The sequence below is a fragment of the Mustela nigripes genome, chromosome 9 (genome assembly GCF_022355385.1).
Source record: "Mustela nigripes isolate SB6536 chromosome 9, MUSNIG.SB6536, whole genome shotgun sequence".
NCBI lineage: Eukaryota > Metazoa > Chordata > Mammalia > Carnivora > Mustelidae > Mustela > Mustela nigripes.
Genome location: NC_081565.1, coordinates 624,777 through 646,589, shown reverse-complemented (window position 1 = coordinate 646,589; position 21,813 = coordinate 624,777). Strand labels below are relative to the sequence as shown.

Here is a 21,813-nt window from a genome sequence, read left to right as displayed (position 1 = left end):
GCCAGGGAGCGGCTCCGGCTGTCCCGGCCCTCGGCGCTGGCGTGACGCCACGACCCTCGCCCCAGCCCCGGACCCCGGACCGGCCGCTAGCGGACGCCCGCCTCTCCCGGACGCCATGCCCTGCGGGGCGCGGTCTGAGGGCGTCACTTCCGGCCGCCACCGGAAGTCGGAAGTCCACACGGGGCCGGGCCGCCCGGGCTCGCGCGAGTGTGAGGAGGCGCGGTGCCGGGGTGCGGGCGTCGGCCGGCCGCGCGGATGCCGAGCCCGGGGCTTCTCGTGCTCTTCGGCAGCCAGACAGGCACGGCTCAGGATGTGTCGGAGAGGCTGGGCCGCGAGGCTCGGCGCCGGCGGCTCGAGTGCCGCGTGCAGGCCCTGGACTCCTACTCCGTGGTGAGGGCGCCCTGGGGTCTCGGCGGGGAGACCGAGCTGCCTGGGGCGCCAGCGCCGCGTCCGAGCCCTCGACCGCAGGGCGCCGCGTCTTGTCCGGCCGCGGGCCCTTCGTTTGTGGCGGGAAGACTTGGGGGCAGTGGCTCAGCACCTGGAGGGAGGAGCGGGCGAGGTGGGAGGGGGGCCTGCCGGGGAGGGGGGCCCCGCCGGGGGGGGGGGCCCTGCCGGAGAGGGGGCCCTGCCGGGGAGGGGGGACCCTGCCGGGGAGGGGGCCCTGCCGGGGAGGGCGGGCCTGCCGGGGCGGGGGCGCTCACCGAGACCTTCGGCCCACCGCCCCGAGGGACGCGGGGGATGCCTAGTCATTGCAGCGCGAGGTCTTACACGGGTGTCTTTCCGTTGAGGTGAATCTGATTAGGGAGCCCCTGGTGATATTTGTTTGTGCGACTGCGGGCCAAGGGGACCCTCCCGACAACATGAAGGTAAGGCTGACCCGAAGGCTCTGCCCAGGCGCTCAGGTCACTGCGCGGACCCTCCCTCCGTTGTCCCTGGCCGGGAGTCCCGGAAGCACAGGAAAGCTGCCCCTCCGGTGCCTGCTGCCCCTAGGCTATGGATTTGGAAGGGTCTCTTCGGAAGGAGCTGGGGGCTGTGGCTGTCCTCGCTAATAAACGCTTCACAGGCCACCAAATCGCCTTGATCTCCATTTTAACCCTTAATAGTTTCTCCAGGGCTGTCTGTGGATCGGGCCTGGGTCTCTGTGTGTATTTCAAAACCGTTAGACCCTTCCAGAACATTCTTCTATTCTTTGAACATCTTTTGAGCATGATCCAGTGCTGGGAATCCGGCCGCGAGCCTGTTTCTGTCCTCCCGGCGCTCACGGCGTAGCAAAAGCAACCACCGTCACAGGCGGTTACGGTGCTAGGAGATCCCTGCCGCCGGCGAAAGTACCAGATGTCACGGGGGCATTTGTAAAAGCTGTGTGGCCCAACCTGGGGACTCAGGGAGAGCTTTCTGGAAGCAAGGCATGTAGGCTCAGTCCTGAGGATACGTGGGGGCTGGCCCGGGAAGAAGGAGCAGCCTGTGCAGCTGAGAAAAGAGCAGCTCCAGGAAGAGTAGGAAGCGGTTCTGTGGGACAGAGGCAAGGGGAGCCTCGGGACGGGAGGGGAGAGGAGAGGCAGGAGGCCGGAACTGATCCCAGAGAGCCCGGCAGCCACAGCAAGGGGGACGGACCCGATGTGAGACGCCGTGCGATCCACTGGGGACACTCCAGCAGAACGGCCGCTTGTCAGTAGGGAGGGCGGGCTGTGGAGCAGGAACAGTTCCAGGGGACACATGGTACGGGCAGGACTGGTGGCCTGGACCAGGAGGGCGGCAGATGGAAGAGAAGAAGAGGGGCGCCCCAGAGATGGCAGGGTGAGATCGAGAGGACGTGGACTCAAATGGGGACTGGGGCTCGGGGGCCGGAACGGATGGAAGTTCCAGGCACGGAGATAGAGACCAGGGGGGTCAAGGGCTAGGTGTCGTTCAGGTGGGGTTGCAAGGTCAGGGGGCAGCTCTGGCAAGGATCCTGGGTGAGGCTTGAAAAAGAAAGCTCCTCCCTCCCTCCGGAGACAGGTGGCCCTGAACACGGAGGGCAGGAGAGGTGGAGGAAAGCCTGGGAGGGCAGCAAACAGAGGGAGTGTACCAAATCCAAGGTCAAGGGCACAGAGGTGACTCCTGAGAGGAAGGCTTCCAGCTCTCAGAGCTGCACAGAAGTAAAGTAAGATAAGGCCTGAGCAGCACTGGCGGGTTTATCAGCAAAGGGATTGCTCGTGACTTTGGGGAGACCAGTCTCAGGGACCTACAGGGAGAGAAGTGGGTCACGGGGCCAACAGCTAAGTGAGTGGAGAGGATCTTAGGAATGTCTCTACATTAAATGAAAAGGGCGCCTGGGTGGCTCAGTCAGTTAAGCATCTGCCTTCGGCTCAGGTCATGATCCCAGGGTCCTGGGGTTGAGCCCCACATCGGGCTCCCTGCTCAGCGGGGAGCCTGCTTCTCCCTCTGCCTCTCCTCCCCCAGCTTGTGCTCCCTTGCTTGCTTCCTCACTCTCTCTCAAATAAATAAATAAGATCTTACTTATTTATTACACAGAGAGAGGAGACACAGCCAGAGAAGGAACACAGGCAGGGGGAGTGGGAGAAGGAGAAGCAGGCTCCCCGCTGAGCAGGGAGCCCGACGTGGGGCTCAACCCCAGGACCCTGGGATCATGACCTGAGCCGAAGGCAGACGCTTAACAATTGAGCCATCCGGGCATCCCTAAATAAATAAAAACTTTAAAAAAACAAAAAAAAGAAAGAAAGACCTGTTAAATGCTGGGGGTGAAAAAATAAAAAACAAGTAAAAAAAAAAAATGCTGGGGATGGGGCGACGGGGAGAAAGAGGCTTAAGATTGAAGAGCAGGGTCCTGGCCCGAGTCGTACGGCAGAGTGCGGGAGGCCTGGGGCCGTGACTCCGACACAGTCGACACAGTCCGGAGCGGCCTCTTGGACAGGAAGAGGAACAGGGGAGAAGCCGGATCTGAGGGGACCAGAAGCAGGAGGCACGGGAGGGAAGGGGAGATGAAGACATCGGGGAGGTCAGCTGGGCTGGGGTGCAGACCGGGTATCAGACGCCAACAGCACGAAGGAGGCAATGGCCGTCCCCGGGTGTGGTGGACACGTTCGGCGGCAGGCACAGACCCCACTGTGGAGGAGGTCAGGACAGAGCCCTCCCCAGCTGAAGCAGGGCCCGGAGGCTCCTCGGAGAAGCTGCAGACTGAGGTCCCAGGGACACGGAGGAGGGGGCTGGTCCCTGCTGGAGACCTGGCTTGGTGACCGGCTGTGTACTGAACAGGAAGGCTCTGGCCGCCTGGCCTTGGTCCTCAGAGCCCCGAGGTCAGGCACGTGCTCCCAGGCAGTGGACAGGTGGAGCCCTCTGTCAGGAAAGGGAGTCACCACAGTGGGAAACCCAGCAGGGTCCTGGCTGGGAACCCACAGGGGGTGACAGGCCTGAGCTCACGGTTTCCTGTCAGTTTCTTAAGTGCAAGGAGACCAGGAGGAACCGCCATGCCCTCGAGGAACAACACCGTGGAAAGAGACCAAGATGCTTCCAGGGACATAAGCGGGAGGAGCAGAGGCAGGGGAGACCCTCCAGGGCCCACACCCACGGAACAAGAGCGCGCGAAACAGGACAAGCCTGGAAACCGAGGAAACACCGGAAAACTTGAAAAGATTAGAGTTGAGATCTTCTGGAAAGTTGAACAAACCCCGTGAGCTAGCACACGAAGCAAATCAAAACCCTAAGGTCATCTGAGTAACCTCAGAAGGTGAACCGTAGGGTGGGAAGAAACTGACCAAAGAGAGTCATGGTGTCCCAGAAGGGCACCCGGGACAGGCCTGCCTGGGAGGAACGGCTCCGGCCAAGGCATGCGGCAGTGATTGCAGCCCTTGGGCACAGACCACAGGACACGGGAGGACACTGGCTTCTCGGCCCCCGTGGCCCGGCTGGACCAGCTTGGAGCAGGGGCTCGGGCTCTTGGGTAAGAGGGTTTCCCGTGGAAGCGTGCCCCGCAAACCTGCAGGCCCCTGCGGAGGGAGGACGCGGCCGTGCTCGGATGCAGAGCTGCAAGAAGTGTCCCTTGGCTGAGCCTCTTCTCGTCGCCTAAGGGGCTTCAGGAAACCGGTCTCTAAGGAGGTGCACGCTGGAGAGGTCCCGGGAGGCAGAGCGGGCACAGTCCCCAGTGCAGTGGGCAGACCCAGGACAGGGCCGGAGTCCCTGGACCGCAGAGGGCCTCTGTTTCTGGAGATAAGCAGCAGAAGGGAGGTGGAGTGCCCTGACATCTTGCAGCGCACACACAAGCAGGTGTCGCCAGGGCTCTGGTCTCCATGGCTGAAGGTGACGGGACTCCGTCACCATGTTGGGCAAGTATGCCTGGAGGCTGGGACAGAGTGTGGCCCAAGACATGCTCCCATGAGGACCCCAGGCAGGAAGGAGAGGCACTGGGCTGTGACCTTGGGGGTCCGGGTGTAAGGCTGCTGGGATGGGCAGATGCATGGAGATGAGGGTGCCCAGGGTTGGGGACAGCTCTGGGTCCTTGGCCAGCACAATGAGTGAGGTGGGGAGCCGTGGGGCGGCAGTGAGTGTGAAGCACACTGATGTGGGCTCAGGGCCAGGAGCGGGCTCCAAAGGAGAGAAACTTCCCCTTCCACCGACCACTGTGGGGGGGGGGGGGCTGCAGGGCCTGACATCTCGGCCCAGAGGGGTGCCTGTGGCAGCCTGGGCTTCGGAGCTGGGGGTGGGGCGTCCAGGACACAGAACTGTAGTCTGAAGGAGTAAGCCACCCACGGGGAGACCCAAGCAGGGGCGGGTGCTTCCCCCACCTGGAGAGAGTGGTGGGAAAAAGCTGTGGCCTTCCTGGGGTGGACCTTAGGAACCTTAGTCCCAGGGGCCCTCTGCCCCATGGGGTGGAGCTCCACGTTCTGGTGGTGGCTCTGGGGCAGCTCACTGACTCTTTTTTTGTTTGTTTGTTATTTTTTTTTTTTTAAGATTTTACTTATTTATTTGACAGAGATCACAGGCAGGCAGAGAGAAGGGGAAGCAGGCTCCCCGCCGAGCAGAGAGCCCGATGCGGGACTCGATCCCAGGACCCCGAGCTGAGGGCAGAGGCTTTAACCCACTGAGCCACCCAGGCGCCCCTTATCATTTTTTTTTTTTTAAAGATTTATTTATTTGAGAGAGGGAGGGAGAGGCAGAGGTAGTGTACCTCGTGCAGTCCTCAGTACCCAGCCTGGGGCTCCATCTCAGGACGGAGGCAGATGAAACCACGCCCCTGGGGCAACTTTCTTTTGTGCGATTTTTCTGCTTTTTCCCAATTCCCCTCCCACCCCATTGTAATAGAATAAAAAAGTGGTGTTGTTTTAATAACAAAGGTCTAGAGGAACAGGGTGGCTCCAAGAGGCGGTTCCTTTCTACCTGGCCCTGCGACCCGCTGCTCAAAGCAGGGCCTCTCTCTAACTTTGGCTTCTGGCTGCAGAATTTCTGGAGATTCATATTCCGGAAGAATCTGCCACCAACCTCCCTCTGTCAGACAGACTTTGCTGTCCTGGGCCTCGGGGACTCCTCGTATGCCAAGTAAGTAGGGGCAGGAGGGCCACTGGCCTGCAGGAACTGTCCTCCAGGTCGAGCACAGAGTGTCCCAGTACCGGGAATGGTGACTCGGCCCCCAGGGCTCCCGCTGGACCTCGGGCGGGGAACGGGCTGCCTGTCCTGCTTCCGCAGTGACCACCGGGGAGCATCTGGGTTTTAAAGAGTGCTCGGGGCACAGACTGGAAACTGGCAGGCAGCAAAGGGGGGGTCTTCTAGGGCAGGAGGTGCCCAGCATCCTAGGTTGATATGGGACCCACGGCAGCAAAGGCCCACTGACTCCCCACTCTCCAAGAAACACATAGGAGATATGTGGGCTTACAGAGGGCGGTGGGAACAAGCGAGGGGCACAGAAGACCCGCCCAGCCCCGGGAGCCGCTCCGTAGCACCACTTCCCTGGGTGGGCTGTGACGACCTTGGCCTTTCTCCCTCTCGGGTTTTCAGGACACCCACGTCCTAAGCAAAGAGTACTACTGCTTTCCTTCTCAGGGCAGCACCGAGGGCTTTGCGTTGAAGGGAATGTCCGTTGTCAGGTCACTGAGACGTGGAAACCTCTAGCTGTGTGGCGCAGGGGCTGAGGGAAGGCCGGCCGGGTGCCGGCGCTGGGTGCCGGGTGCGGGGTGCCGGGTGCCACAGCCTGCAAAGCCAGGCGCAGCCGGTGCAGGGCTGGGAGGGCGCAGCCGAGGACGACGGGCAGCCGCGGCAGCATGACAGTCCTCTGCTGGGTGGTGGTCTTGTTCCGTGCCTCGCGTGGGCACGGTGGCGCAAACAGGCTGGAGGGTGGGTGGGGGTGGGGAGCCCCTCCTGCCCATATCCTTGCCCAGCCCATGAGGCCCCGTGGGCTCATTTGGGGCTGCTTCCCCTTCACTGCCCTGCGGCCGGGGCTGGGTGTGCCCAAGCCTCGCTCCCTCTCCGAAGGTTCAATTTTGTGGCCAAGAAGTTACACCGTCGGCTGCTGCAGCTCGGGGGCCGCGCCCTCCTGCCCGTGTGCCTGGGCAATGACCAGCATGAGCTGGGGTGAGTGGGGTGGGGGCACTCCCCTGCAGGCCCAGCCACGAGCAGGGCCCCCCCAGGCTAGCACGCACATGCTCTCCCTCCAGGCCTGATGCTGCCATCGACCCCTGGCTGCACGATCTGTGGGAGAAGGTGCTGGCACTGTACCCTGTGCCCCTTGACCTTGGTGTGATCCCCGCCGGAGTCCCGTGAGTGTGGGCCGACAGGTGCAGCGGCGCAGCCTGGGCCCTGACGACAGCCTGACCAGTGTGTACCCTCTCCACAGTTTGCCCCCCAAGTTCACTGTGCACTTCCTCCCGGAGGCCCCCATGATACGCTCTGAGGAGCAGCCTGGGGCCAGCACAGACCCTCCAGGTCCGCCTTCAGAGCAGCAGCCCTTCCTGGCACCCATGGTCAGCAACGAGAGAGTCACCGGCCCCTCGCACTTCCAGGACGTTCGGCTGATCGAGTTTGACATCACAGGCTCAGGGCTCAGGTGAGGGGCCTGAGACACCAGTGGGCGGAGGCCAAGGGCTGGGGCTGGGGGACTGGGGGTGCGGGTCAGACAGCAGGGAGACACTTGCCCCCGAGGACCCCTCTGCCGGCACCCTTCCTGCACCCCCGGTGCCCTGCGCACCCCGGCCCACTCTCCCAGAGGCTTTCCTGCACAGCTTTGCAGCCGGCGACGTGGTACTGATCCTGCCCGAGAACGCGGCCAGCCACACCCAGCAGTTCTGCCAGGTGCTGGGCCTGGACCCGGATCAGACCTTCACCCTGCTGCCTCAGGAGCCAGGTGAGCGCGGGGCCCCGTGGGGGCCCAGCTGTGGGCACGTGCTCTCCCTACTCTGCTGGGGTCTGCTCAGCCCTCCCCCTGTCCTCCCGCTGCAGGTGTGCCCTGCCCGGCACGGCTGCCCCAGCCCTGCTCCGTGAGGCACCTTGTGTCACACTACCTGGACATTGCCAGCGTGCCCCGCCGTTCCTTCTTCGAGCTCCTGGCCTGTCTCTCTCCCCACGAGCTGGAGCGGGAGAAGCTGCTGTACTTCAGCTCCCCCCAGGGTCAGGAGGAGCTGTACGCCTACTGCAACCGGCCTCGCAGGACCATCCTGGAGGTGTGAGCAGCCGTGGGCAGGTGGGCGGGCCCAGGGCTCCAAGCCACAGCCTCGAGGGGCCGTGCCGGCCGTGCCCACCCGAGGCCGTGTCTGCCCAGGTGCTGTGCGACTTCCCGCACACGGCGGGAGCCATCCCTGCGGACTACCTGCTGGACCTCATCCCCCCGATCCGCCCGCGGGCCTTCTCCATCGCCTCCTCTCTGCTGGTGAGGCCCACGGGGCAGGGCCCAGAGCTGGCCTTAGGGATGCTGGGTAGGCTGCAGGCAGGCATATGGGGGGCGGGGGACCCCGTTCCTCCACGTCTGCCCCACATCTGGGCCCAGCCCTCGGGGGAATGGGTCGAGCTTGAAGCCAGGGCGGACGGAGGCCAGGAGAGCCCAATGGAGCCGGCAGCCAGCGTCCCGTCCCTCAGGCTCGCCCATCCAGGCTGCAGATCCTCGTGGCTGTGGTGCAGTACCAGACACGCCTCAAGGAGCGCCGCCGGGGCCTCTGCTCCTCCTGGCTGGCCTCGCTGGATCCGGGGCAAGGTGACCCCCGTTTTCTGGAGGGGCGTGCAGAGGACTGGGCCTGGGGCCTCCGTTCTCCCCTGTCCCGCACGGCCAGTGCCAGGCTAGGGCACTGGTCCTCGGCACCCCTTCACACCACCTCTCTCCTGCCGTAGGACCTGTCCAGGTGCCGCTGTGGGTGCGGCCCGGGGGCCTGACCTTCCCAGAGACCCCAGACACACCTGTAATCATGGTGGGCCCTGGCACTGGCGTGGCCCCTTTCCGAGCAGCTGTCCAGGAGCGCGTGGCCCAGGGCCGGAATGGTGAGCACACAGGATCTCCGGCAAGGCGGCGGCTGGAGCCTGCAGAGCCAAGCCTCAAGGCCACCCTGTGTTCCCCCAGGAAACTTTCTGTTCTTTGGCTGCCGCTCGCGCCACCAGGACTTCTACTGGGGGGCTGAGTGGCTGGACCTGGAGAAGAGGGGCTGCCTCACCCTCTTCACAGCCTTCTCCCGGGAGCAGGTGGGTGTGCTTGGAGGGGTGGGGAGGGGGCCGCGATGCAGTCTCACCCCCCGCCCCCTGCCATGTCCCTATAGGAGCAGAAGGTATATGTGCAACATCGGATCCGGGAGCTCGGGCCGCTGGTGTGGGAGCTGCTGGAGCACCGGGGCGCCTACTTCTACCTGGCAGGGTGAGCCTGGGCCGCTGGGTGGGGACGGCGGCCAGCCCTTCCAGGGGGGTCCCAGACACGCTGAGCCCTCCTGGCCTGTCCCTTCAGCAATGCCAAGTGCATGCCCACAGACGTGTCGGAAGCCCTGACGTCTGTCTTCCGGGAGGAGGGCGGGCTCTCCAGCCCTGATGCAGGCGCCTACCTGGCCAGGCTCCAGCGGACACTGCGTTTCCAGAGTGAGACTTGGGCCTAAGGAGCCATCTTGCTGGCCTGGGCCCCTCTAGCCACCGCCCTCTAGGAGGCCGCCAACCTCTCCGCCCCCCACCCCCCGGCCCGTCCCCTGCACAGCCTCGCTCTGGTCCACCTGGGGCTCTGTCCTCAGCCCCGACGCCACTGCCCGTGTGGCACCCCGCCATGCCCCCATCCAGGGTTCCAGGCTCCTGCTGGCCTTTTCCCACTGGCCCAACATGGGTCCTGGTCAGGGTGGTCCCTGGACTGCGCCACCCTGCGTGGGGACGGTGCCTCAAGAAGGAGTGGGCAGCCTGACGGCCATCCGGACTCCCCAGACGACACAGGAACCTGGGGGCTGGGGAACCCCAGGGCACCTTTGGAGGTGGTGCAGGGTCTCTGGGAGTGCCACATGCCACCTCCCTTTGCCCTCGGGGACAACGGGCTCCCAGCCACCCTCTGCCACCAAGCACCTGGTGCCACCTCAGGGCCTCACGGGGCTCTGGCCAGGCTGGAAGTCAGTGAGGGTCAGAGCAGAGGGAGGAGGCCCCCAGCCAGTCAGACTTTCCCCGCCCCAGTCCTGGAAAGGCTCAGTAAAAAAAGTCATGGGCTCTATTTGGCTGTTCCTGACATGCTCTTCCTTCTGACTGTCTTGGTACCTTGGGGGGAGGTTGCTGGGGCCTGCAGTGGGTCTGGATGGGACGGCTGTCCGCGGTGGGCACTGCACCATTGCTCTGCCATCTTTGCTACAGTACTTAGGGTCTGATTCTGCTGTGATGTGTGCTGGCTGTTTGCCCACTTTGTACAGCTCTGCCCAGTTTCTGTCAAGCCCAGGGCAGCCTTAGGCAGCCCTGGAAGGAAGGATGGGTACTGCCCATTCCCTGCCTGCCCCGGGCATAGCAGTCCTGGCTTGGGGAGGGAAGGTGGGGGCGGGGCAGCCATGGTCCCCACCCCTGGGAGGGGCCCTCAGGATCCCCAGGGGAATTCCTGTAGGAGGAGTCAGGCTGGCTGGTCTACTTAACAGAGCTGCTGCCTGGAGTCTGTGTGTCTGTCCGTCAGCTGTGAACACAGGGGTGGGCGGTGGCCAGGTCTGGGCGGGGGGCAGATACGGAGAAGACAGCACCCGTGGGTCCAAGAGCTGTCCGGAGCCCGGGACAAGTGCTGGGGCCCAAGTGCCGGTGACTTTCCAGGGCGGGGCAAGGAGCCCAGCGCTGGGACTAGGCTACAGCTGCTTTGAGGTCAGTGCCAGACCCTGCCCGTGTCCAGAGGGCCACGGTGACCTTCACAGCCCCTACCACCCTGGCTGCCACCCTGGGGACCGCACCCACCCATCTGGACTCCTGCCCCAGGGCCCCCACTCATGGCCCCTGTGACCTCAGCTCTGGACTCCGTGGTCTGCCTTCAGCCTCTCTCAGCCCTGAATGCCTAGCACCCCCACGCCAAGTGTTGGCAGACGAAGAGTTGGACGGCAGGGTTCTTAGGAACCCCCAGGGTCCTGGGGCTCTAGACAGTGAGCCCCTGCTGGGGGCCAGAGCCACAGCCTGCCCCTGGGCCCGACAGGCAAAGGAGGAGGAAGCGGGGGGGCAGGCGGGAGGCCTGGGGGAGGAGGAGTGCCCCATCTGCACAGAGCCCTATGGGCCCGGGGAGCACCGCCTGGCCCTGCTGAACTGTGGCCACGGCCTGTGCGTGGGCTGCCTGCACCAGTTGCTGGGCACAGCTCCCAGCGCCAGCCTGGGCCAGGTATGCTGCCCCCTGTGTCGCCAGAAGACGCCCATGCTTGAGTGGGAGATCTGCCGGCTGCAGGAGGAGCTGTTGCAGGCAGATGGGCCCCAGGGCCCCCCGCCCCCTACGCCCCCCGCTCCTCCCCCGCCCCGGGGCCCGGGGCCCTGGGCCTCCCTAGAGCACCGCTACCAGCTGCGCTTCCTGGCAGGGCCTGTGGGCGGCCAGGGCTGCCTGCCCTTCCTACCGTGCCCGCCCTGCCTGGGTGCACGGCTCTGGGCCTTGCGGGAACGAGGGCCTTGCCGCCGCCGCCTCGCTTTGTCGGGCCTGCTGGCCCTGGAGCTGCTGGGTCTGTTGCTGGTCTTCACGCCACTCATGCTGCTGGGGCTGCTCTTCATGCTGCTAGACCGCTCCGGCCGCTGAGCGGGGCCTCCCACGCCCGCGACCAGCACCTCTGGGGCCCCAGACAGTCCTGGCCGCCGCCAGACCAGGAGACCCAGGCTGGCCCTGAGGCCTGATGACCGAACTGAACAGCCGGAGACTGGCCTCCATCCAGACCCAGGTCTGGGGCCAGGCCACCCAGGAGCCAGAGACTTCCGACCACCCTGTCGCCTGCCACGGACTACCGGTGCCCACGGGCAGTGCTGGAGGAGGCCTGTGGCCAGGCCCCAGACCGACTGCACACTGTCCTCACCACTTCTCCCTGCCCCACCGGCCCATCTGCAAGAGGAACGCGGCGGACACGAAAGTGAACCCTGAAGGCTGGTAGTGAGCGGACTCCTTGGCAAGGGTGGGGTCCTGGAGGGGCTGCGGGGCCCCCACCTTGCGTTCCAGATAAGAGCCAGTGTGTATGCCCTGAAGGGCAGGGCAACAGAGGGGAGGGGTGCCCGCCGTGCCAGCTCAGGCTACAGATAGCTTCCTGACTCACTGGGTCAGGACCCAAGGGGCTGGCGGGAGCTGCTGGGCATCGGGCACCCGTCCCTGAACAACTAGGCCTTCGGACTGGATGGCACTGACCCGAGACCCCTGAGTGCCCCGTAACCTCCTGTCATTGAGCTTGGGCCTTTATCTAAAGGACAGACACAATCAGCACGACCGCCCAGGGTCACGGGTGACACGCTGAGTGCTCTGCCCAGCACAAGAAACGGCTCTCAATACACAGCACCTGCTACCGAAACCTGGCCACCGTGTTCTGACCGCCCCTGTCCCTTCTGCGGTCCCCGCAGGTCTCCCCAGCCCTTCCCTCCCACCACAACGCTTCCTTCCCAGGGTCAGGCCGTGGAGTCAGGATCGAAGGCCCCTGGGTCCTCCTACCCCACCACCGTCTTGGCCACCTCAGACAGCCTCCGAGGCCATTCCCACACAACTCAGAGGGTCTGGTGCATACCAGGAGCCTGACGGACTGAGGTGTCCGCCATCCAGCTGCCCCCACATCCAGGGCCCGTGCAGAGGACACAGCCACCCTGTGCCCACACGCAGGAGGCAGGCTGGCCCTGCACAGACATGTGGGACATTCGCACGGGCGCGTGCACACGCACACACATGACCTGGCCCAGCCTGGCCCCAGCAAGCAGAGCAGGCTGACCCCAAGTGGCACCGGGCCTCCCTCTGGCAGCTCCAGGCGGGACCCTGTATGGGCCGTAGCCCTGGGCCCTGGCCGCAAGAGCAGGCTTCAGGGAACGAGGTACAAACTTTGGCAAAGAGTTTTAATGGCAGAGTTGGCTGCAGCGACAATGCCACACAGGGAGGGCCAGAAGCTGTGGTGGGCGAGGGGTCAACAGGCGATGGGGCGGGGCCGGATCCCTGGAGAAGCGGCGAGCACGGGCTGGCAGGCCAGGGCGCGGGGGGCTCCGGCTACATGATGGAGCAGGCGGACAGTGGGTTCCGCACGTGGCAGGTGCACGCGGCCCCACAGTACTGCCGGAAGGTCTGGTAGCAGCTGCCCTCCGGCTCACCCCCCCACTGGCCCCCGGACGGGGCGGTCAGAGCCTCGGGTGGCAGGCGGCTCAGGATGGACGTGTTGACAGCGAGTGCAGCCAGGCCGTAGTCCGTGAACAGCACAGTCTCGCGGCGGCAGGTGGGGCAGGAGATGAACTTGTACTTAGGGCAGGACTCATAGAGGATCTGCAGACACTGCTCGCACACAGAGTGCAGGCAGGACAGCACTCGGGGCCGCCGCTGGGTGACGTTGTACGTGTGCCCGCAGGTGGGGCACTCCAGGGGCTCCCCCGAAGCTGGCGCCGCCGTGGCAGGGGGCCCCGAGGAGGCGGGCCCAGGCCGTATCACATACTGATTCACGATGACCTCGTCCGCGGGCACCACGCGGGGGAAGCCCAACTCCACACTGCCCTTGCGGGGCCGTCGTGGCAAGGGAGGGGTGTGGGGTGCCCCATCCAAGGCAGGCACGTCCCCCCCACAGGCCTGGTTGACGATGATCTCTGTGTCTGAGGGCCAGGCCCGTTTGGGGGCCAGAGCTGGGGTGGGCCGTGGTGCAGGTGGGAAGCAAGGGGCGGCCGCCTGCAGCTCGGGGAACTTCTCGGGGTGAACAATCTTCATGGCCTCCATCTTGAGGATGACATGGGGACCCTTCAGGCAGGACATGAGGAGGCCTGGCCAGCCACTGCCCACCTCGGGCCCAGGGTCAACCGGCATCCGGCTGTCTCCAGTCAGACTGGGTGTTCGGGTGGGTGGGGGTGTTGGGTGAGGCCGGGGCGGAGGAGAGGGAGCAGCATCCTGGTCCCGCCAGGCCTGATAGGGACCCCGGCCGCCCCGAGGGCTCCTGGGGGCGGCCGGTGAGAGCTGGGGGGGCAGGGCCCCCCCCAGTGGCCACAGTGGCTTCTCGGGTCCAGTCCTAGGAGGAGGAGGAAGGGGTGGGGGAGGAGGAGGGAGGCGGGGGCAGGGGGGTATGGGAGGCTGCCCTGGGCTGCGGGTCTGGCCCAGGGGCTCACCCAGGGTCTCTGGCTGCTGAGGTTGGCGAGGGGGCGTGGGGGGAGCTCCCCCTGCAGCCGAGGTCAGCAGTCCCTGAGCAGGGACATCCGGGCAAGCAGGGGCTAGGTGGGCCCCACGCCTCCAGGACAGGGCGCCCAGGGAAGGCAGCTAGCCGGAGCCCTGGCTGCGGGAGGCCCCAGGCCACAGGCTCAGCGGCGGTGGAAGCAGAGGAGAAGCCTGGCCCAGGCCCGAGCTGCAGGTGAAAGACAGCGTGAGGGCAGCGCCCGGGCCCACCCTCACCCTGCACAAAAGACAGGGCTCCCGACCTCTGACCCTGACCCTCGCTGGACTCCGGACCCAGCCCCCTCCCAGCCCCCGCCCCCAAGGCCCACCCCTTCCCCGGTGGGAAAGGAAGGGGAGTCGCGCGACCCCGCGGCCGTCCCGCCCCGCCCGAGCTCACCTGCCCCAGCCTGGCGTCCCCGGGCCGCGCGCCGCCGCCGCAGAGGTTGGCTCAAAGGCAGGCCCGGATGCGACGCCCGCTCCTCGGCCCGGCGGCTCCAGCGGCTCCGGCGGCGACCTCGGGCGATGGCGCGGCACGGCGGCTCCCAGGGGCGCGGGGCGCGGGGCTCCGGGCAGCGCGGCGCGGCGGCAGGTGCGTGCGGAGCGTGGCGCGCTCTGCGGCGGAGGCGCGGGGACCGCAGTGCGCGCGGCGCCCGCCCGCGCCCGCAGCGCCACCCCCCGTCTGGGGACCCGCGCGGGGTCCGCGGGGCGGGGCCAGTCGCTCAGCCGCCCCTCCATCGCCGCGGGCCTGGCGCCCGCTCCGGGGTTGCCCGCCCCAGCGAGCCGCCTGTGGATCAGGACCCCCGCGTCGCCCTTCTCGGCCCGAGTCCTGTCTGGCCGACCCTGGGTCCTAGTCAAGTATGCCCTCCTCCCGTTCTAGAAGGGAAACCCTGTTTTTCAAAGCCTGGGGCCTCACAATGCCGGAGAGAGGAAGGCAAGAGGCGTGGAGAGGGGTCTCAGGAAAGCTGGTTCCCAGGGCCCCACCCGGAGACAGCCATGTGTCATCCCCTTGCAGCCCCCCGAGTCAGGGTCTCTGCTTGTCCTTCCACTCTGTCCCCAGTGCTCATGCCCCTGGCTCACAAGTGCACCCAGGTTGTGCTCAACGGGGACAGGGACAGCGTGACCGTGAACGAGGGTGAGCAAGATATCCGAGGAGTGGGTGGAGAGGCTGGACGGTAGTTGAGGGCGGGCTCCGAGGACCGGAATGCTGGACAGGCAGGTGGGGTGAGGGGTATGCAGAAGGTCAGAAGGACAACTGGACAGACCAGTGGGGCAGCCCGCTAGGGACACGCACCCAAGGTGGGGTGGCCCTTTCCGGCATCCCATCAAGTCAGCACGTGCCCTGCTGTCACATACTTGTGCTATCCGGACCCCACCCAGCACAGAGGCCCCTTTTCCTTTCCGCTTCCTCCTCAAGCCAGGCTCCCTGACTCCCTGGGGTGTAGCCTCTGCGGGAGCCCTCAGGTGAGAGACAAAGCAGAGGACATGGTGACAACTACCGGCAGGGGACCACAGCTTGCGGGGCGGGGGTCCACAGTGCCACCCCCTGACCTGCTCCAGCTACCACAAGGCCTGCCAGCATTCCCGTGACCAGCACCGGGCCCTGTGCCTGACCCTGGACAGTTATCAGCCCCTCTCCTCTGTACTGGCCCCACTACACCTGGCTGGAGGCCGTGCTCAGGGGTCCTTCAGGGCAGCCGAGCCCACAGAGGCCTCTGCTCCTGGGGAGGAAGCCCACGCGGACAAAGCAGGCTGGAGGAGCGAACCTGGGCCTTAGGGGACTTGGCAGCTCTGTGCGACCTCAGCCTAGTGTCCGCGGATCTGTTTCCAAAGCCATTTAGGGAGAGGGGCTGTGGGGTGTGTGCAGGTGGCCGGCAGGGCGGGCAGCGAGGTCTTCCCGGCCCAGGCGTGAAGCTGGGGCAACTGAAAGAGACCCGGCCAGGGCGGTGCGAGGAGGCGAGCCTCGGCCCCCACTTCTCCACTTCCCAGCGACCCTCGGGGCGCGCACCCAAGGAGACACCGGCCACAGAGCCCCACCCCTTGCCCCGAGGCCCCGCCCCTGGACGTGAGGTCCCGCCCCGTGCTGGCCCACCTCCCCGAGCCCACCCAAGTCCGCGCCCCGGGAGCCGGAGACCCGCGGGTCAGAGCTGGGCAGCCCAGGTTGAGTTCTGGGCCGTCCATGGCCAGCAGACGCCGAACCGGGTCTTCAGAGAAACCTTTGAGCGCTGAGGCTTCTGGGGAATAAAGTTCTCACCGGCAGCCCCAGGCCTGTTGCGCGCATGCGCCAGCCTCCGCCTCGCAGCAAGGGGCGGAGTCTTATAGGGGCAGTGGGCGGGGCTTCTTGAGCCTGCGCAATGAGCGTCTGTCCTACACCTGCGGAGTCCCCGGCCGCGGACCGACTTCCCTCCTCTCCCAGAGCCACATCGGTAGAACTCGTGTCCTGACCGGTCTGACTGGCCTTACGCAGGCCACCCCGGTCACCCTGGCCTCTGAGCCACGTCTGATTTGATCCCGCCCTTCCTTGGGGTTCCCTTGCGCACCAGGACTGGAGGCGCGGGTCCTGGCCCCACCCTGCTGCCCACATCGCTCTGGGGGAAGGTCACCAGTGCCAGGCCCAGACCCAAGCGCTCACATCCGCTGTCACCCCAACACACGGCGACCCTGTGTGGCAGGTTGCCTGCCACCTCACAGAGGAAGGAGGGAGGAGGAATGCGTTCCAAGGACGGAGACACAGGTGGGGCAGGAGCGCCGCATCCCCAGCTCACCCGCAGAGGGGAACTGCGGTTCCAGAAATGAGCCGGAAGGGACGCCCGGGTCGCCCGGCGGTGAAGAGTGTGCCTTCAGCTCAGGTCCTGGTCTCAGGGTCCTGGGATCAAGCGCACATCAGACTTCCTGTTCAACGGGGAATCCACTTCTCCCTCTGCCCCAACCCCTGTTCATCCGTTCTCTCTCTCTCTCTCTCTCTCTTTTTTAAGATTTTATTTATTTATTTGACCGACAGAGATCACAAGTAGGCAGAGAGAGGGAGAACCAGGCTCCCTGCCCAGCAGAGAGCCCAATGTGGGGCTCGATCCCAGGACCCTGGGATCACGTTCTCTCTCTTAAATACATACATACGTACATACATAAGAAATGAGCCAGAAGTATCACTTGCCAGTGAAGCCCCTGTTGTTGCCAAGTTTAAGAATAGTCGTAGCCAAGGTGTGTAAATCAAACCTTTTTTATAGGTTAAAAAACACAAACCTCCAAGCAGTCTGTGGTCTCAGACACCTTGGTCTCTGCCAAGAAGAGGCTTGGCTTGAAGTGGGCCTCCGTCCTCTGCCTCAAAGCAGGGGCTTTGAGGTGTGTGAGTGATGGCTGGGGTTCTCCAGACTGCCAGCAGGCCTGGGAGCTGAGGCTGATGTCAGGCTAACCTCCAGTCCTCCTTCCTGAGGAGCGGCGGGTCTTTGGAGGGCTGAGGACGTGCCCCAGATGCGTGGAGGCTGAGTCACCCAGCCTGTCAGTGCCCCTTGGAGCCCCGGCGGGGGCCACCACCCACCACAGGAAGAAGGGTGGGTAGCTGCTGTGCCGGCTGAGCCGGGGCCTCCTGGGATCCTGGGAACCCCATCTTTGAGCTCCACCCGTGACTCCGCCCCTCCCCAGGAGGGAAAAGGCAGCCAGCTGCCAGTGGCTTACCTCATAGGCACTGGACCTGACCCACAGGACGAGAGGGTAGACTGCTGCCGTCACCACCTCAGGTGGGTCCTGGGCCCAGGGGCTTCCCTGCACTGGGGCTCAGCCGTGGGCACGGCCCAGACGGCCTCTCTCAGCCTCCCCAGCCCATCTGCAGCCCCATTGCGGGGCGGGGTAGGGGGGCAGCTGGGAGATGCTGGCCCTCACACTCTGCTCACCCCCACACATGGGCACACTAATACCCAGGCCTGGTGCACTCTGGCATCTCCCCAGCCTGGTTTTTCCGAGGGGTGGGCACTCTCTCGGGCTGCAGCTGTCTCCCTCCCCAGAGCCAATCTTGTCTCCTCTGCCTGCCCCTGCCAGGCTGGGCCATGGACCCACACGAGATGGTCGTCAAGAACCCGTATGCCCAGGTCAGCATCCCCCGCGCTCACCTTCGGCCCGACCTGGGGCAGCAGCTGGAAGCGGCTTCCTCGTCCTGGGGGTCGCAGCCTCTGCCTGCGGGGTCCTGCCCCTCAGAGCCCACCCGGCTCCTGCAGCCCACCGAGGCGGCCCTAGAGAGCAAAGGTGGCAAGGGGGCCAAGGGGACTGGCCAGATCCAGGGACACCAGGCCTGGCCACAGACCAGCAACCCCTGCAGTGGTGGGCAGCGTCCGGCAGGACTGACCTACGCCGGCCGGCCACCCATCGGGCGCGGTGACGACATCGCCCACCACTGCTGCTGCTGCCCCTGCTGCTCCTGCTGCCACTGCCCTCGCTTCTGCCGCTGCCACAGCTGCTGCTGCGTCGTCTCCTAGCCCAGCATCCATGTGGCCGTGGGGCCTGTGGCGGAACCCCCCACCGTGGCTTGGGCGGCCGCCGGACCACTGTCATGGGTATTGGCCACTTCCCACCCCAGATGGGAGCAGCTACCTGCCGAGGGGGCCGACCGCCCAGCTCTAGCCCCTTGCTGGAGAGCCTAGTCCCCTGCGGCAAGGGCAGCCGCGGGGACACCCTTGACCACCTCCCTCGAGCCCCACGGCCCAGGCAATAAAGCAGAGTGAGCCTTGCTCTGGTGGCTCTTTACTGCTGCACCTGGGAGAGGGTCCTGCGCTTGCTGCCGGCACTGGCCTCAGCCTCTGTGGGGCGTTCAGCGATGGGGAAGCCCCCCTGAGCCGTAGGTCTTGGGTCTGTCCAGAGACTGGACTGGAGGGACAGGAGCCAGGCCTGGGTTCAAGCTGTCTTGCGTTCCTCGGGGCTGAGGCCAGGGCGGGGAGGCAGATCAGGCGGGGGACCAGGCAGGAGGAGGATGCTACACGTGGCACCGGGGTGGGGCCCTGAGAGGGGCTTCAGGAGGAGGACCACGTTGGCAGGACCATGCGGGTGGGCCTGGCTCTGACACGTTTCTGGGAGTGGGAGCCCAGGCAGCCAGCGCCAGGGCCTGCCCATCCATGAGTCAGGGCCCTACCTTAGCCCAGGGGTTTTCTGGTTCCTCATGAAACGGCCAGTCCGTAAACACGTGCCATGTGTCCCCAAGCGGGCGGCCCACCCGCTGTCCTACCTCCAGGCCTGCACCTCCGGAGCCAGGGGAGCAGGAAGAGAGCTGCCGGGGGAGGCCCCTCAGGGGGCTGATCTCCCATTTGTCTGAGAAGCACGACATGCCGGCCTGGGGGGACACGGGGGAGACATGCTGCTTGGCGCTGGGTCATCTCACTGCTGAGGTGAGGCTGTGATGCCAGGGCAAGGACTGAGCGGGAAGGCCTGTGCTGGGCACACTGACATGTCCAGGGCCAGGCAGAGACAGCGGAGGAGGAAGCCACGCTGGCCTTGCAGGATGGACAGGTCCCGGTGCCAGCCCTCCCCTGACCCAGGGTGACTGTCCACAGGGCAAGACCTGCCTCTGGGTGTGGGTGGCCATGTCATTGGTCTGCCTGTGCAGGCTCTCAGGTGGGCCAGGTTTCCGGCCCCTGCCCCGTGGCCGGCTCCACCAGAGGACGGCCCCACCCAGGCCAGCCGCAGCAACCTGCTGAACCGGTCAGGGAGGCAGCGGACTGCCAGGGCAGGAGGACTGAGGAGCCGCGCCTCGGATTCTTGGCTTCCTTGCAGCTGAGCAGTGAGGGTCCCGAACCCATCCTGCCCAATCTCGACACACCCCTTTCTGCTATGCCCGCCGTCAAGGGGACCGTGCTGGCCCAGGAGCCATAGCCGAGCAGATGCCGGCGGGGGGGAGGTGGCCTCTAACGGGAGTGATCAGGGCTAGCCACAGTGTGTGAGTGGGGCTCTCCATACCCATGCCTCGGCACCTCCGTGGACTTCATGGGGCTGACCGTGGCCCTGTAATGGGGGCACGACAGACCCAGACCCAGCAGGAGAAAGGTGCTGGGACAGATCGGCGTGGACACACACACTGCGATTGTGCTTGGGGAGAACGGGACCCCCCAGGGCTCTGAGCTGCTGAGGGTCCCAGCAGGTTACCTGGAAGGGGTGATGCTTGATCAGGGAGTTAAAGCAGCATCCCCTAGGGCAAGGCCAGCAGGCTTGGGGACCATAAGCATTGGAGTGGCGTGGAGACAGGACAGGCTGGCCAAGGTGGGGAGAGGGACCAGGGTGAGCTGGGAAGCCGGGCGTGGGGGGGTACCCACGGAGCCACATCCGGGCACCGGGCGGGGGGCGCTTATCTCCCCCGGGCTGGCGGTGCTGCTGGATCCAGTTGCGTTGTGGCTGAAAGGGGAGCCCACACCGCCTTCAGCCGCCGCCCGCCTCCCTGCTGACTCGTCTGTGCTCTGCCAGTAATGCGAGCCCCAGGGCGGGAGCTGCAGGGTGCTCTGGGGCCCCTCCCAGTCCCCCGGACGTCCTCCTGCTGGGCAGAGCTGGACCACAGAGCGGATGCAGGTAAGAGAGGCCTGGGGCTTAGGCAGGCTGGGGAGAGGGGCGGCCTGGAGCCCGGGGCTCCTATCCTCCAGAGCCAAGTCCTGGTGTCAGGCGAGCAAGACGGCCTCTGGAGCAGGCCGGGTGGGCTGCAGCTCCCTGACCTCCTCCAGGATGCTGCAGCCAGACTGGCCCCGGGCCTCTGAGGAGGGGACGGCCGCGGGGTCCCGGCGGGGTGACTGCGTCATCTGCTGCTCTGCTTACGACCTCGCGGGCCACCTCCCGCACCGTCTCTACTGTGGCCACACCTTCTGCCAGGCGTGCGTGCGGCGGCTGGACACGCCAGCGGGCGAGCAGCGCTGGATCCCCTGCCCACAGTGCCGCCAGAGCACACCCACACCCCGGGGAGGGGTGGCCCTGCTGGACCTCGACCTGGCCGCCTTCCTGGCCGTGAGGGCTGAGCGGGAGCCATCTCGCAGGGAGCCCCCTGCAGCCCCCAAGGGCAGTGCCACCATCACTCAGCAGCCGGCCAGGCTCTGTCCCACCCTAGGCCCCCAGCCCCACTTCCCCCAGGCCCGGGGCTGCTGCGGTCTCTGCTGGGACGCCCCTGGTGGTCCCGAGGTCTGAGCGCTGGTGGCTGCCCCTCCTGGCAGGGGAGCTGCTGCCCACAGCCCATGCCAGGAACCTCTACCCGCGGCACAGCCAGCCTGGAGCAGCCTGGGGGCCGAGGATCGGGCAGGCTGCCCTCCATGGACTTCCCCAGGCCGCAGCCGCAGCTTGGAGGCTGTGCCCCCACTACTAGGAGACTCTGCAAGGAGGTGCGGGTGACCTCCTGCTGGTCTTGGCCAGGATTCCGGGGCCTCAAGCTGGGCTGTGTGTAGGGGGAGGTTGCTGCGGTCACCGGCAGGCCCAGCCTGGGCCTGGGCTCAACTCTGAAGATGCCTCCCTGGGGGTCCGGCTGCAGGCCAGAGGGTCGGGGTCTGGCCAAGTCTGTGCCTGGTTGTGCTGGAACCCGTCTCCCCGTCCCAGCGGTGTGAGCCAGACAGAGACAGACCACCTCCTTCACCCTCGGCCGGCCAAGCATCCCCGTGAGGATCACTCGCTCAGCAAAGCGCAGGGAGCGCCAGCAGCGCGTGGGCCGCTACTCCAGGAGGCTCTCCTGCAGGCGCAAAGTCCCTGCTATGACAGGTGTCCGAGGAGAGGGCCCTGGTGAGGCCAGCTCCAGGCCCAGAGAGGGTGGGGGCCTGCCCAGGGCTGCACAGCCACCCCCCACCACGCACCCTTTTCCTGGTCCTTGGCTCCCTGCTGCCTCACAGTGGCCCCACGTGGGCCCTTCCAAACCCTTCTGAGGGGTCAGAGCAGGGCCGGGGGCTACGGACACAGACACCCTCCCAAGTCAGGCTGCATCGTCCCTATCCGCACCCGGAAAGGAGCTGTCCCATGGTCCCTCAGAAGCCTCTGGGAGGGACTGCTGGGTCTGTCCTGGACAGTGGGTGCAGGACAGGGAGAGAGAAGAGAATGTGCTGAGAAGACACTCAGAGACCTCCTCCTCCTCTGGG

The 21,813-nt window shown here is 65.8% G+C and overlaps 5 protein-coding genes across 9 annotated transcripts; 4 read left to right on the top strand and 1 right to left on the bottom strand.

The window, feature by feature from the left end:
• Positions 1-102: 102 nt before the first annotated feature.
• Positions 103-9,643, top strand: NDOR1 (NADPH dependent diflavin oxidoreductase 1). Of its 5 annotated transcripts, none has more exons than XM_059410221.1 (14): positions 103-390; positions 803-866; positions 5,435-5,532; positions 6,463-6,561; positions 6,645-6,746; positions 6,824-7,033; positions 7,209-7,330; positions 7,426-7,646; positions 7,745-7,852; positions 8,059-8,173; positions 8,308-8,454; positions 8,534-8,652; positions 8,727-8,821; positions 8,932-9,643. In XM_059410221.1, exons 1-14 carry the CDS (start codon positions 116-118, stop codon positions 8,987-8,989), a joined length of 1,833 nt encoding a protein of 610 aa, XP_059266204.1. In that variant the 5' UTR covers positions 103-115; the 3' UTR covers positions 8,990-9,643. The 5 variants fall into 5 exon arrangements, with proteins under 5 accessions (XP_059266204.1, XP_059266203.1, XP_059266205.1 ...); XM_059410220.1 differs by having other exon boundaries at positions 8,909-9,643; XM_059410222.1 differs by having other exon boundaries at positions 170-390; positions 789-866; positions 8,909-9,643.
• Positions 9,441-11,924, top strand: LOC132024931 (uncharacterized). The gene is made up of 2 exons (XM_059412122.1): positions 9,441-9,545; positions 10,250-11,924. The coding sequence occupies exons 1-2, from the start codon at positions 9,441-9,443 to the stop codon at positions 11,168-11,170; spliced, it is 1,026 nt and encodes a 341-aa protein (XP_059268105.1). The 3' UTR covers positions 11,171-11,924.
• A 510-nt stretch (positions 11,925-12,434) lies between these two features.
• On the bottom strand, positions 12,435-14,290 carry RNF208 (ring finger protein 208). The gene is made up of 2 exons (XM_059410218.1): positions 14,136-14,290; positions 12,435-13,928 (listed from the first exon to the last, which is right to left on the bottom strand). Exon 2 carries the CDS (start codon positions 13,397-13,399, stop codon positions 12,602-12,604), a length of 798 nt encoding a protein of 265 aa, XP_059266201.1. The 5' UTR covers positions 13,400-13,928; positions 14,136-14,290; the 3' UTR covers positions 12,435-12,601.
• Positions 14,291-16,069: 1,779 nt separating this feature from the next.
• CYSRT1 (cysteine rich tail 1) lies at positions 16,070-18,457 on the top strand. Its single transcript, XM_059410219.1, has 2 exons — positions 16,070-17,472; positions 17,771-18,457. The coding sequence occupies exon 2, from the start codon at positions 17,779-17,781 to the stop codon at positions 18,202-18,204; it is 426 nt and encodes a 141-aa protein (XP_059266202.1). The 5' UTR covers positions 16,070-17,472; positions 17,771-17,778; the 3' UTR covers positions 18,205-18,457.
• A 1,472-nt stretch (positions 18,458-19,929) lies between these two features.
• On the top strand, positions 19,930-21,634 carry RNF224 (ring finger protein 224). The gene has a single exon (XM_059412136.1). It carries the CDS (start codon positions 20,273-20,275, stop codon positions 20,879-20,881), a length of 609 nt encoding a protein of 202 aa, XP_059268119.1. The 5' UTR covers positions 19,930-20,272; the 3' UTR covers positions 20,882-21,634.
• Positions 21,635-21,813: the final 179 nt, after the last annotated feature.